The sequence below is a fragment of the Argiope bruennichi genome, chromosome X2 (genome assembly GCF_947563725.1).
Source record: "Argiope bruennichi chromosome X2, qqArgBrue1.1, whole genome shotgun sequence".
NCBI classification, from domain to species: domain Eukaryota; kingdom Metazoa; phylum Arthropoda; class Arachnida; order Araneae; family Araneidae; genus Argiope; species Argiope bruennichi.
Genome location: NC_079163.1, coordinates 58,637,689 through 58,651,964, shown reverse-complemented (window position 1 = coordinate 58,651,964; position 14,276 = coordinate 58,637,689). Strand labels below are relative to the sequence as shown.

The 14,276-nt window shown below is 29.7% G+C and overlaps 1 protein-coding gene across 1 annotated transcript in view; it reads left to right on the top strand.

The window, feature by feature from the left end:
- The window catches only part of LOC129960162 (delta-1-pyrroline-5-carboxylate synthase-like), a 51,011-nt gene that overhangs the window by 25,961 nt on the left and 10,774 nt on the right, over positions 1–14,276 (top strand). Inside the window, exons 4-9 of the mRNA XM_056073354.1 lie at positions 655–759; positions 2,340–2,510; positions 5,227–5,445; positions 7,782–7,944; positions 9,751–9,894; positions 11,479–11,696. Coding sequence (XP_055929329.1) covers positions 655–759; positions 2,340–2,510; positions 5,227–5,445; positions 7,782–7,944; positions 9,751–9,894; positions 11,479–11,696 — 1,020 coding nt within the window. The remainder of the gene's footprint in view (positions 1–654; positions 760–2,339; positions 2,511–5,226; positions 5,446–7,781; positions 7,945–9,750; positions 9,895–11,478; positions 11,697–14,276) is intronic.

The following is a 14,276-nucleotide window of genomic DNA, read 5'->3' as shown; positions in this document are numbered from 1 at the left end:
TGATAAATTCGATTGAAACTTTTTTAATAATCAAAATTTCTTTCTATACTATAGTTTTATTTCTTAATTATTTTAGGTTTAATAATTAAAAGAAGTTGAGTCAGTTTTCAGCTAATAAATAAGTCTATTCTTTTCATTTTTCAAGATCCAAAAATTGGAAAATATGATAAATAAAAAAGAAATAATATCTTTTAATATTATTTCTTTTTTATTTATCGTACTTTTATACAAGGAATAGCAAAGCAGTGATGAAAAAAGAATCGAAAGATAACTTTATTAGAAAACTATTTTAATTAAGTGAACGATGGAAATTACTTTGATCATCTCTTCGGTTTTGGAAATTCTTTTCTTGGAAGATTATTTATTTTTGTATCTCAAATTATGGAAATAACATATTTAATATATCTCAACGTAAAAAAATAAAATAGAAATTCAAGAACTATTTCTGTGCTACAATTGCTCTTATTAAAGATGTTATAAAAAGAACTAAATATTTTCTAATAATACAAATAAAATGAAGTCAGAACGTGACTCAATACATCATTTTTTCTTTCTTAAAATTTAAAATTTTTCATTTGTGACCGCTGTTATTATTGATGCACAGAATTTCCTTTCAATCTTTTAATATTTTGGATTGATTCGTTTTTTCTTCAGGGTATTGTGCGGCCTGAACCCCGAGCTGCAGCAGCAGTTGGTCAAAGTGGTCTTATGGCGTTGTACGATGTTATGTTTTCCCAGTATGGAGTGAACATAGCTCAGGTAATTTAGAAATCATATTTATACTATAAATATTAAATTAAATAAATATTTGAGTTTTTTTTTTCGAATCACATGCTTATTTCCCAATATCGCAAGTCGAATAATTTCGTAGTATACAAGTATTCATATCAAATTATGTTTCATATTGTGAATGTAAGCCTTTATGAAAGCTGGAACAAAGAAGCTAAAAGAATTCTTGGAAAATATGGACTTGTATTTCAAAATATTTCAAACTTTAAAAACTATGCATGTTACAGTACACTCCCGAGTATCCGGCTTAATGTGGCGGAAGGACTAGCCGGATAACAAAAAAGTAGGATAGGTCTATGAATTCATTTCTTTGCCCACCAATACCAGAAGGCAAAGTTTTTATAGCAAAACTCATTATTAAAATACGTACTTTCTCATTTCTTATTGAGTACTAAGCCTTCCATTCATCTCAAGCCACGTAGAATGTGAACTCGGCCGCGGTCCGGTGAAACATAAAAGCAGTTGCCGGTAACATGCTTAGTTAAAATAGAAGGCTCTGTACTGGTAGTTTATATATGTTTATATACTGCACTGCATGAATTTATTAGAGAAAAAGTAAGTTAAAGGATGTAAACTGTTCACATTTTAACTTAAATTCTCTAATGTCTAATTTAAATGCAGGAAATATAAACAAAGCATTAACGTAAATCGTAGACCTAATTCTTAAGAAAATTGGCTCAAACTGATTTTATTTTTCATTAATAAATTATTACACAGATATGGAAAACTAACCCTAAGATAACAGTCAAAACTTAGTTTTGAGATTTTGGAATAGTAATTAATGGATGGCTTAAAAGACGTCTTTAAAAGTCGCCTTACCTTCATTCCTCATTTAATTACGATAAAAGAAAACTAGGCCGGATAGTACGGGAGACGGATAGTCGCGAAACGGATACTCGGGAGTGCATTGTATAAATGAATTATTTGCTCCTTAACTCCGAGCAGTTTACAGAATAAAGGCAGACTTGCTACGCAGAGATGTAGGTCTTGGTTTCTTTTTCAAAGAAAAACTGCTCAATTGTTTCAAAGAATTTGATAATTTGGGAACAGATCCAAAAAGGTTAAAGGTTTTCGAAACTTGTTGTAAGACAAAGAAAAAAAAAAGGCGAATTTTAAATTGTTAATTCATCTGATCACAAGGATATTCAATCCTCTAATTATATACTAAATTGCGCCTCTCGTGTTTCAAATTTTTAGGTATTGCTGGGTGGTCTTGTAAAGGACCCTTTATAGTTAGGATGACTCTTTCAAATGATCTGTAGGTGTTAATAAGGAGATAGAACGGATATAATCTTTAAAAAACACATTAAAAAGATAACTACTGAGAGGGAATTGCAAAAGGGATATTAAACACTAAAGTAAACAAAGATTTAACATGAAACAGCCACTATTTTATATCAAGCGTAAATAATTCTTTTTCTGCAAATTAATAGTCTTCTCCATAATTCTTTAAACAAGGCTAAGTTCAAATAATTATTTCACTAACATTAATTTATATCAGAACTGAGCCCTATTTTATAGACTTATATTCGATTTATTATTTATTTTAGGTGCTCGTAACAAAGCCTGACTTTTACAATCCAGACAGCAGATACAATTTAAAAAGCACAGTTCTTGAATTGCTGAGTTTGAACATCATTCCTATTGTAAACACTAATGACACTGTAGTACCTCCTGAAGTGGATTATACAGCTGGTGGAGCTAAATACAATGAAACAGGGGTAACTATTGATATGAAATTATCTCACTTTATCTTATATTTTTATTTACCTTCATATATTTCATATTTTTAAGAATGGAATTATGCAAGTGATTTTCGTCAACTTTCTCATGTAATAATACTAGAGTTTTGTAATCTTGTACTGTTATTGGTTCTCGGTTACAATAGAACATCTTAATAATTTTAGAGCCCTTAATTATCGATTCATATAATAATTTAGTCGAAAATTGATTCCTCAGGGGCTATCTTGAAAGTCGAGAAATGTTAATTTTTAGATTCTATTATACTTGTAACAATGAATTAGGAAATATGAAGAAGACTAAAGAGTCGAAGATAATAAAAATAAAAAGGTTTTAAACGTCGTCTTACCGGTGCAATAAAAGGTAAAAAGTAATGTTTTTTATTATCGGAAATCAAGAAGTATTATAAAGACACAATGTAATAATATAAAAGATAATCTTACGTATCCATTGAAAAAACTATCATAAATGTGATTAAAGTTATTTACTCAGAGTAATTCTATGAGAATTTCACGCTTTTATGGTTGTTTTCACATCAATATTTTTGATAAAATAAATTTTAATAAGAAATTAAGAATTCAAAATTTATTATTAGAATATAAATATTACAAATGCATTCAAGAATATTTACTGTTCTGGGGAAATATTGAACTTAAAGATTACATAAAAATCGGAATATTTATTCTTAGAAGGCGATTTTTTTCACAATAAAATTTCAAACGAATCTTAGAATATGAATATAAGCTTAAAATCGGCTATTAAAGGGTTTGCGTATGCATTGCAATGTCAGCGTTGATAGTGTTCATTTTCTGTATAGATTTTAGTTGCTTTGTCTTTCTTTAAGCTGCAATGAATTAAATTCTATAAAATAAAGACTAAAATCCTATGAAAGAAAGACTAAAAACTTGGAAATTATAAATAGAGAAAACTGAAAAAAGAAAACGCGTTTATCTGCGAACTAGAGAAATTAATTTTTTTCATACAAAATATGGAGATTAAAACAAAAATCACAAAAGCGTGGGGCACAAAAAACAGAAGAAGGCTGTAAAGCCACAAGAAAATATAATAAACCAAAAATTCTAATCTTTCATGCTATGAAAAATAAAATACATTATAAATAAGAGAATCTAATTTACTTAAAGCTTTTCATCTACGCCTCACACGTTTATGACTTTTGTTTCGAACTCTAGATTTTCGATAAATTATTGTAATTTAAGAATTGATATTGTAAATCTTTTGTTTTTGATATTAATTTCATTTGTAAATATTTTTACATAGCTATCTAATTCCTGAATACATAATAAATAATAATATAAAATAAAAATTAAATAATGCTCTTCTGAATTATAAATACTGTTTTCTGTTATTTTCAGTATTAAAAATTATTTGAATGTTTTCCCCCTTCATTTAATGTAGAATGCAGTCTTCTATAGTTTTCTGCAAATGTTTCAATTGTTTAAGAAATTCCATGTGTATATGTCTATTATTTTGCTATTGCTACATATGTGATAAAAATTATTTCATGACGAATTAATTTATGCTCATTCTGTGAATTAAAATATCTTTCAATACATGACTTTTACTTTTCTATTAAAAACAAAATTCATTTCATTCGAATCAATTACAGAAATAATTTTTTTTGCAGTTTTTTTTCAGGAGGGGGAGGGGTACAAGAAAAAATTTACTAAAAAATTTATCAATTATTTTTCTTTTGAAGAAATTGCTCTCTATAAATCTAAAGCAAATAGAGATGAAATGAATATAACGAATTAACTACAAGAGCTGCAATACTAAAATAAAACTTTCGTTTATTAGATGAGGATTGCATTGAAGTAAGTTTTGAATTGATCATCGCCTGCCAGTTTTATTTAAATACAGATTCGGCTTACATTTAGTTAGTAGTAGTTTTTATCCTTTATTATATTGTTTATTTATTTTAATACTCATAGTTTGAAATGATTCAGTTTAAAATTAACCAAAACCCTTTTTTTTCTTCAAATTGCTTATTCTTGCCAATAGAATATCTCATTATTCCATCTGTTTGAAAAAAAATTTCAGCACCCGTGACATAATTACCTAGGAAAACGAAACAAAGAAATAAAGCTATTTATAGTGATAAAAATATTATGGTTTGATATGTTTACGCAGGGATGTGTTAACGAAATATTCAGTACAAATCGAAATGATCGGCTGAAAACCTCAGATAGACAAACTGTATATGTTTTAAGCACTCAAATATTTATGTACTTCGTATTTTGCATCGAGACCCCATGGGGCTGTTATTTTGAAAAAGAAAACTGCAATATATCAACCATTACTTTTAACCCCTAACCATCATATCCGTGCATCATGCATGCATTTACTTATCGTCAATGGAAACAATTAAGCTGAAATTAAATCATTGATATGTGTATAATTCAATACAAAAAATATGTAGAATCCATGAATATTTCAAATGGAATTTTAGAGGAACATATTCCTGAAGTAGAAGTAGTCATTTCATTAAATAATTGAAAGAAAGTTAAAGCGCCGATTCAACAAATTTGGTTCGATATGCGGAATAAAACAGAAGTAATTGCGTTAACTGACACTTTTAATCAAAAGAACGATGTCATTCAGATAAACGCACTTCTTTATCTTCTTGCATAATCTTCTCACTTCATTCTCGAAATGTTACTTTTTTTTCTATTTTTTTAGCAAGTGATGAATATCAAAGACAATGACAGTCTTGCTGCACATTTAGCGGCTGAAGTTCAGGCTGACCTTTTAATCCTTATGTCAGATGTGGATGGCATCTACACATTACCACCTGGACAAGATGGCGCACGCTTTTTATATAGCTACTGCCCGTCATTGGATGGCAATATTGTGTTCGGTGAGAAGTCTGGAGTAGGACTAGGTGGCATGGAATCTAAGGTGAGGTTTTGTTGTCCAATAACTCACTGATATATTAAACAAGCTGTGTTATACAGTGCCTACATTTAATGAAGAATATATTCGAAATATGTTAGTTCTATATATGTTCATATATATATATGAAATATGTTCATTCTATATTTGAAATATGTATACAGGACGATTCAAACCTTATCGTTCAAATTTCGTCAGGAGGTAGGGAATACGCCAGAAAACCGATTTCACATAGGAAAGTATATCTGCAAACGTCATCTGCATGGAGTAAAGTGAACACAAGAAACAGAACATATAAGTAGTAACGAATGTAACTTTTATTCCAACAAGATAAAGTATAGGTTCACAGTAGCTACTCAAAATTTGGACCATTTTCACGAGCACAAGATTCACAACATTTGATGCTCCGGTATTCTTCTGTTGGAGTATCGATCTTCCTAAGCCTGCCTAGCTCGGTGACCGCTTTCGCCAGCTGCCCATATGCGAGATGCATATCCGCTAGCTCTTGATGAATAAAACAATTCATCTTATCACTAGTAAGTCAGCTCGTACACTCATGACAGCGGGAGTGGTTGGACGAGTTATACACTGATTGGCTGCCCTCTGCATACGTATGCGTACATTTGCGGAAATACTTTCCTATGTGAAATCGGTTTCCTGACGTATTCCCTACCTCCCCCATGAAATTTGAACGATAAGTTTGGAATCGCCCTGTATATATGTGATCCATCATCAGTGATATAATCAGTAGTATACAACAGGTCATTTGTGCGTATTTGTATATAAAAAGTTTTGATATATCATGTTCTTTAGGCTGTAAGAATAAAAAACCCTCATCAATGCATGTTCTTAAAGGGAAAAAAGCATCGAAGTGTCTTTTTTAGGGAATAAAAAAACATCAAGCGAAAAAAATCTAACAAGTATTCATGAAATCGCCAATTAAAGATGGGTATATATTTATCTCTCTGCCATTCACACTTCTGCAATTAGCCAGAAATTGCTTAGTTTAGAAAGATGCCAGTGCAAATTTTCTTGCACATTTCAGTGATTTTAGAAAATAATTTAAACTATATTTTGATATTTCTTCTGCCATTCACATTTCCACTTTAATTTCATACTTTCACCTTTTTTTAGAATTTTTTGTCGCAATGTATGGTCGACATTTCACCACAGCTGCTTCAACATTAAATACATTCCGCCTTCTATGAGCACTTGCTCACCTGAAATATTGATGGTTTTAACAATTAAACTTAAAGCGAAGCTTAGTCTTTTTGATTTTCTTAATAAAACGTTATGTTAACATCAAACTTTGTTAAATATTTAAAATTTGAGGAAAGTGATAATGGCGAAAATTCAGATGATCTAATAACGTTCTGTTTAAGTAAAAGCATGCTAATAGTAGAAGTAGAATAATTCTATATATTGTTGACTTATTACCAAAAAACGTTTCATAATTTATCCAATATTTTATTAGATTTTTTTGCTAGTTAAATGAAATATTTAATAGACTACAAAAAAAAAACCCTTCATGCTAACAGAGCAACATTATTTTTTTACATTAAATTATATTACATATACATATTTTTATTTACATATACATATTTTTTTACATTAAATTATATTAATATTTCTATGAACAACTCAAAACACTTTAAATTTCTACATAACAGTGAAAAATATAGTTGCAAATCACAATGGATTTTTTAATTAGGAAAACTTGAGCAGTAGGTAAATTTATAACCTACTGAAATGATATAAATTTTTTTTTTGTCGCGTAATAATTTTCGAAGTAGAAATTTATTACATTTCAACATTTTGTATGATCATTAATAAACTAATAACGCTCCGAGGTTCACATTATCATCCTGCAAAGTATGTTTGGGACCAATTATTGGTTTAGGTCAATTAATTTGCACTGTATATACTTGACAGATACATATGCATTTATTATTAACAGTACGAAAATGCTTCAAATTTGTAATAACGTATTGTACCAAGAAAATAAAACTGACAACATAACGTAATGATTAATCAATAATTTAATTCCCGTTATTTTGACTTTTTGGCAGTGCTGTTAGAACATTGCATTATCTTCGTGATTAAGAGGATGAAACATTTTTTTAATTTCTTAAATTATTGAACCTTTTGAAGTGATTGAATCGTTAATCAATCTTTTTTTTTTTAAAACAATGTTCTTTGTTTTAAGTTCAGTTGTGTAAGATTCTTCCCTCTAAATCTGTGCGTCAAATTATCCCAACAAATAAATAAATGAGAAAAATGAACCTATTGGAAGCAATGTAAACATTGTGAAAAATATTTAGTCACTGCTTATATATTTTTAGGTTCGCGCTGCCAGCTGGGCCCTAGAACGTGGAATCGCTGTGGTCATCTGTAATGGTACAGACGAACATGCTGTAAGCCGAATTGTTCAAGGGAAAAGAATAGGGACTTTCTTCACAGACCACAAAAGCCTAACAGTTACAGTGGAAACGCATGCTGTTAATGGTAGAATCATACTTTTGCTGCATTTCAACATGCATGATATATTTTTGCAAACTTTTATTTAACCTGACTTGTTTGTAGGGATGGCATTTTGTACTCAAATTTTAACTTTTTCTAACGTGCTAGAGGTTTTAAAAGTTTTTGCATTTGTTTGTTGTTGATGACAATATATTCTATTAATAATTTCAGAACATAGTTGATTAATTTAATTAAATTTTTATTAAATATAAATGGCGCCATATAGCTGGAAGTTTGAGAAAAAGTGATTTTAGAATTCCAAAAAAAAAAAAAAAAAAAACTAAAATATTGAATTATAAAATAAGGACAAAAAATTATACTTTTTAGTAGACTAATGAAAGTGTTCCTAAATTTTTTTTGTTAAGCTTAGTTGAAGAAATTGGTGTGAGTAGAAAAAAATGTCAACTAACATGAAATTCTTTCAAAATAATACAAGGTAAACGTGGATTTTATTACACTTGATGTAAAAGAACATTTAGTTACAATGCCCATAATTTGTCGAAAATTTCCATTGCTTAGATCAATATTTATTGAGCAGCTATTCTCTGAAAATGACCAATGTGATAACACTTTCTTTGGTTCTTAAGAGCGAGCTGAAGTAAAAATAAAGTTTCTTATAGCAAAAAAAAAAAAAAAAAAAAAAAAAAATCGGAACAGCAAGAAGCGCCAAATCCCTAATTTTTTTATCGAGAAAATTCAGGATTCAATCGAAGATTGCAGATTTTTCTTTAAATGTGACTTTTCTGAAGAAAAATGTAATCTGTTGAAATGTCATATTAATAGATTAATTCTTAGAACTTTAGACTGCTCTTTACGTGTATATTAATACTGTTACGGAACTCGGGGTTCCTTGCGATTTGTTGGTCGATGAAATAAACAGTCCCTTAGTAACGAACGATGACTTTTATTAACACGAAGCACTAATACAACGACAACAAATATACAGCCGAGAAGTACACAAGCAACAAACTAAAACAGAGAAGGTTATGGAACAATCAGGCATATATCGGTTCCTATTGGCTCAATCGCTAACATTCTGTGAGATTCCAGTATTAACTATTTTATTGCCAAAGTCGCCAAATTCGTCTCCAAGTCGCCACATGGTTACCAACTTGGTCGCCAAGCTCTGAGATCACTGACTCGACACCCGATCAGATTCAAACAGAGCTGATTGTAAAACGGACTTTCCAGTGATTGAATAACCGTTCTGAGAAGCAACATTACAGATTTGTAACAATATATTAGAAGCCTTTTCGCAACATATTTTGCAATAAGCTACAAGCAACTGTGAAATTAAAAGAAATCTTTAAGCCTAGAAAGTATAGGCTGTTTTATTCTATTTCGTCAATGCGATTTTACAAACTCATAAAAGAAACAATTCGTCATTGAAATAAAAACATTCTTTTTTTCCTCTCTGACATAAAGTGAATAACTTGAGTTTGTAAAATATTGTACGATACAATTTCACTCGACATTGGAATGCTTACCTTGGTATAAGAAAATATTGACATTTCATAGTAATAAAATAATTTTCATCAATTCAATAATTTTCATAAAGTCTAATTGCGAGGAAGCGATTACTTTGTCAGTTTTAATGGAATTTCAATGGGAGAAATTTCATTAAATTTCTGATAATGTTGCATTCTCTTCCTCAGGTGTACAGTTATCTATAAATAAAAACTTAATAATTCGGGAATTAAATATTGTCCACAAGCAACTGTTATTTCCATTCATTTTTCCTTTTGATCTTTGCTCGTGGTTTTTGTAAAAAACTTTCTGCACTTTTTACAGCCAGAAAAGGTAGCAGGCGCTTGCTAGAATTATCCGGTGATCAACGAGCAGAAATAATTAATCATCTTGCAGAGCTCCTTCAGAATCGCAAAGAACAGATTCTTCAAGCGAATGCTAAAGATTTGCGACTAGCTGAAGAATCAGGTAAGAAAAATTTATTTCATTCCAAATATTCCAGTTGTTTTACCTTTATTCAAAATTCTAATAATGCAATAAATCCTATTTTTCTCCTCATGTCAATAAGCTTAGTATATTTCAACTATCAACATTTTAAAACTTCTATTTCTTTAAAGTAATTTTCAGAAACAAAATAAGCTACTCATATGCCATTTTTTTCATAATCTTGGACCAAAAAGAAATATTTCCTACTTCTTTTAGGTAATTTTCGGAGACAAAATAAGTTACTCATATGCACTTTTGTTCATGATCTCAGATTACAAAGAAATATTTTTTACTTCTTTAAGCCAATTTTCGGAGACAAAATGAGTTACTCATATGTCATTTTGTCTCTCATATGCTCATAATCTCAGACTAAAAAGAAACATTCTCGTTCTGCTCAGAGCTTTCTTTCCAATGAGTTCATAATAACTACGAAGGAAATAGATTATATGTCTAAAGTATCTGGACACTTTTGGTTTTACGCATTTATCCGAATTTCTTTAGAAAGGCTGGGTGAACTGTCTTTAAACTATCCTATGTAAAAATTACATTTTTACATGGGATACATACATTTCCAACGTTTTATAGAGATTAGTATAGCTATTCAAGCACTGAAGTTAAAAGAATATCAATTTGGGGAAAACCCTTTGTAATTCAGTTGCTATCGTATAGAAGTTTAAATACAGCTCACTGGAATACTGATATCTTTTTGAATATTATACGAATCTTCCAAATGCATTCTATTAAGTTCCCCTATATATCTAGCTTTGAAACTGTGAAGAAAAAAAATATCGCATGAGTTAAACACCGTGCATGAGTAGCTAAAATGTATGTGTCAAAAATATTCACATTTTCTCGATTATTTAAAAATTTACTTCTGATTTTAATACAATGCTTTAAAAATATTTTGCCACTTATTCTGTAATTTTCGTATAATTTAGTTGAAATATGCTGAAAATTCGAGTTTTATAAAAAATCTTCTTGATAGTTTTACGAAATTGCATGTAAATTAAAGCAAATAAAAGCTTTCTGTTTATAAATAAAAGCAAACGAAACTAGAAAGCAACTAAAACTTTTGTTGAAACTTTCATATCTTTATATGCTTTCCGCAAACGAGGAAAAGCATAACCTTTTCTTCAACAATTTCTGATTGGTGCTCTAACTACCCGGACAGAATTTTCATGGTAAAAGCGAGTTTAAATATATTTTTATATGATCAAAGACAGTTCTTTCAGCCTTTCTGGGGAAAAATGAGGAAAAAAAAAAATGCATAAATCCCAAAGTGTCCGAATACTTTTGATACCATGGTGTATCTTAAGAGACAGAAAAAAAAAATGAACGAAAATTTCGGGGTAGAACCATACTTTTGTTGGGTATATTCCAACTGAAAAATTTCCTTAGAACTCTTACTACTGAACTGCAACTTTTTTTTGTGATTTATACGTCATCTTTTTTTTGACACAGATTGACTTGTGAAATTAAAAATATTAACGTTATTTGGTCAATATTAAAATTTTTTTTTAATATTCTAAATCTAAGAAAAATAATGATTGTCATAAATGTTTATAGGCTTATCAGCTCCACTTCTGTCCCGTCTTACTTTGACACCAGATAAAATTAACAGTTTAGCTGATGGTTTACAACAGATAGCCGACGCCTCTCACACAGTAGTGGGCAGACTATTGAAAAGAATTAAAATAGCAGATGGAATGGAACTCCACCAACAAACAGTGCCAATTGGTGTGCTCCTTGTGATTTTTGAATCTCGTCCAGATTGTTTGCCTCAGGTATATTAGATTCCTATTATTACAACTATAAGTAACAGATTTTGATTTAGATTTTGAATCATTTAGATTAGATTTTAGCTTATTAAATTAAAAATATATCTTTCCAAAGTCACCGTAACAATCTGATGATATTAACTTCTCGGTATCTTACACTTTTGTAAAATGAATGCTTCACTCGCCACACCGATTAACTCCATATTGTATACATTCAGAATAAATTTTCTTATTATAAGTATTAACGCTACTAAATGAAAAAAATATTTCAGCCATTGAATAATAAATAATTTATTTCAGAAGCCTGATCTGATTAACTCCATACACTAATGCATAATATACACAATTTGCTATTATCGAGTTTCAAGAAAAAAAAATCCAGGACATTTTTTCGGTGAATGCTTGGTATAATATAAAACCTGTAATATGACAGCACCGTTTCATATGGTTCTGATGACGCATCAAGACTTTTTTTTCTTTAAGTAACCTTGGAAAATTCTACCATTAATAGAAAGGCAACAGTTAGAAGGATACAAGTAAACTGGCTCAAAATGCACGGGATAAAATTAGAAAAGTCGAAACTCCACTTCATACAATTTAAGTGTGACTTTAACGAAGATACCGATTATAATGCCATTAATATTAAAAAAAAAAATGTGTAGGTAGCAGGTAGACCTCTATATCTGAAACATGCAGACGAGCCTTTATTTTATCCAGCAGGTAGAAATGTCAAAAAAAAAAAAAAAAGAGGAAAGGTATGATAGATTTGTTGAAATTCATTCATTCTATGAAACATGATTATTATAAAACCTTAAGGATAAATCGACATGATGGGAGCTCAAATACAGCTGACGAAGAAGCCATCTTTTATGCACCTAGTTGACTTCATCCAACAAAGCCTCAAACTTTCGCTTATTTAAAGCCTGCGACGATATTAGGTTGACTATTTTTGTGACTAACGCCATTACTTTATCAAGAAATGTTAAACCACTCTTTGAACACAAGGCTTGTTGGTGAATAATGCAGTGGAGTTCAAGAATCGAATGTCCTATGTCTGTTTGAAATAAACTAATGAAACCATTTTTTTGCCCACCATATTTGGAGCACCATAAATAACTGAAACAATTCTTTTCAAATTAATTTCTTTCTCAGCAAGTGAATTTTTAACAGCTGTACAAATATCTGGGCCCTTTTTTAAATGGAAGGGAAACACTCGCGTTTGTTTCTAATACTTCATAGTGAATTTTATTATTTTGAACTAAAATACAAACCGTATTGACTGGCTGCGTGCTCAAAATATTGTGTCCCGAGCCATCAATGGCACGTGTGCCAATGGTTCACCATCCCTGTTCTATCTTATGCTTTCTAAATGATGTTAGATAAAAAAAGCGTCTGCAGTAATATAGTCAACATCATATTTTTGAATTTATAATTTAAAAAGAATTTTAGAAAACAATATATACTATTTTATCATTTTTCTCATCTTCTTGTTTTATGGATTTAATCAATTTGACAAGTGAAGCATTCATATGGTATTCTAAAAATGACTTCAGAAAATATAACATTCGCTTACTCATAACTAAAAAAAGATTTATAATAAGGAAAAAATAAACAAATAAATAAATAAAATAAAGACAAAGAAGAAAATAATTAATAAAAACCTGAAGCTAATGAAATGTACTATTAAAATATATCCAGTCATAATCATTTCACTATAAATGAATGATTAAGTCGCAGTATAAAGTAACTCAACTAATTCAGAGGAGAACAACATTATAGAATTAATAACAATATTCAAAAATTTCTTTTATGTATTAAGAAGCAGCAACACAAACACTAGTTCTTTTATTTTACATTTCAAGGTCATATATAACGAGAGGAAGGGAAAAAAATCATATTTTGTCATAGAAACAACATTTTTTCTACGCCAATAACTTTTGATTTAAATTAGAGATCGATTAAAATGAAAAAGAATAATGTTCTTTTAAAAAAAAGTTGCACATTTCTTATTAGCAGAGGCAACACAACGCAGGGATGAAAAAATGGAGAGGATGCATTTACCTACTCTCTCTATAAAAAAAGATGAACAGATTCTGATTTCATGAAAGATTTTAAATATGTTTGTAGAATGCGCCATCTTTAAGATTTAATTGCTCATTAAAACTAATTTGTTAAATCTCCGAATTCGTTGAGTCTAACTGTCAGAAATGAAAACCCCCTTCTTCTGGGCAAGTGCTGCCGTAGAAACGTGACTATGAAATACAAATGAAGAAAACAATTCATATATTGCCTCATCCAGTGTTGTAAAGGAACCTTTATTTTTTTTTTTTTTTTTTTTTTTTTTTTTACTAAACCATTTCTTAAATTCAGTTTCGACAAATATTATTTTTAAAAAACTGCAGTCAACAGCTGACTGCAGGAGGGGATATTTAAAATATTTTAAAATTAAAACATTGCTTAAAATTCATTAAAGTTATGTGGTAGATCGTCGCAATTTAAACAAAGTGGATAATATACCACCGAATATCATCTTGTGATAGTTGTCTGGTTTCAAGGTGCACTGCTTGGATTTTATCTAAAAAATTT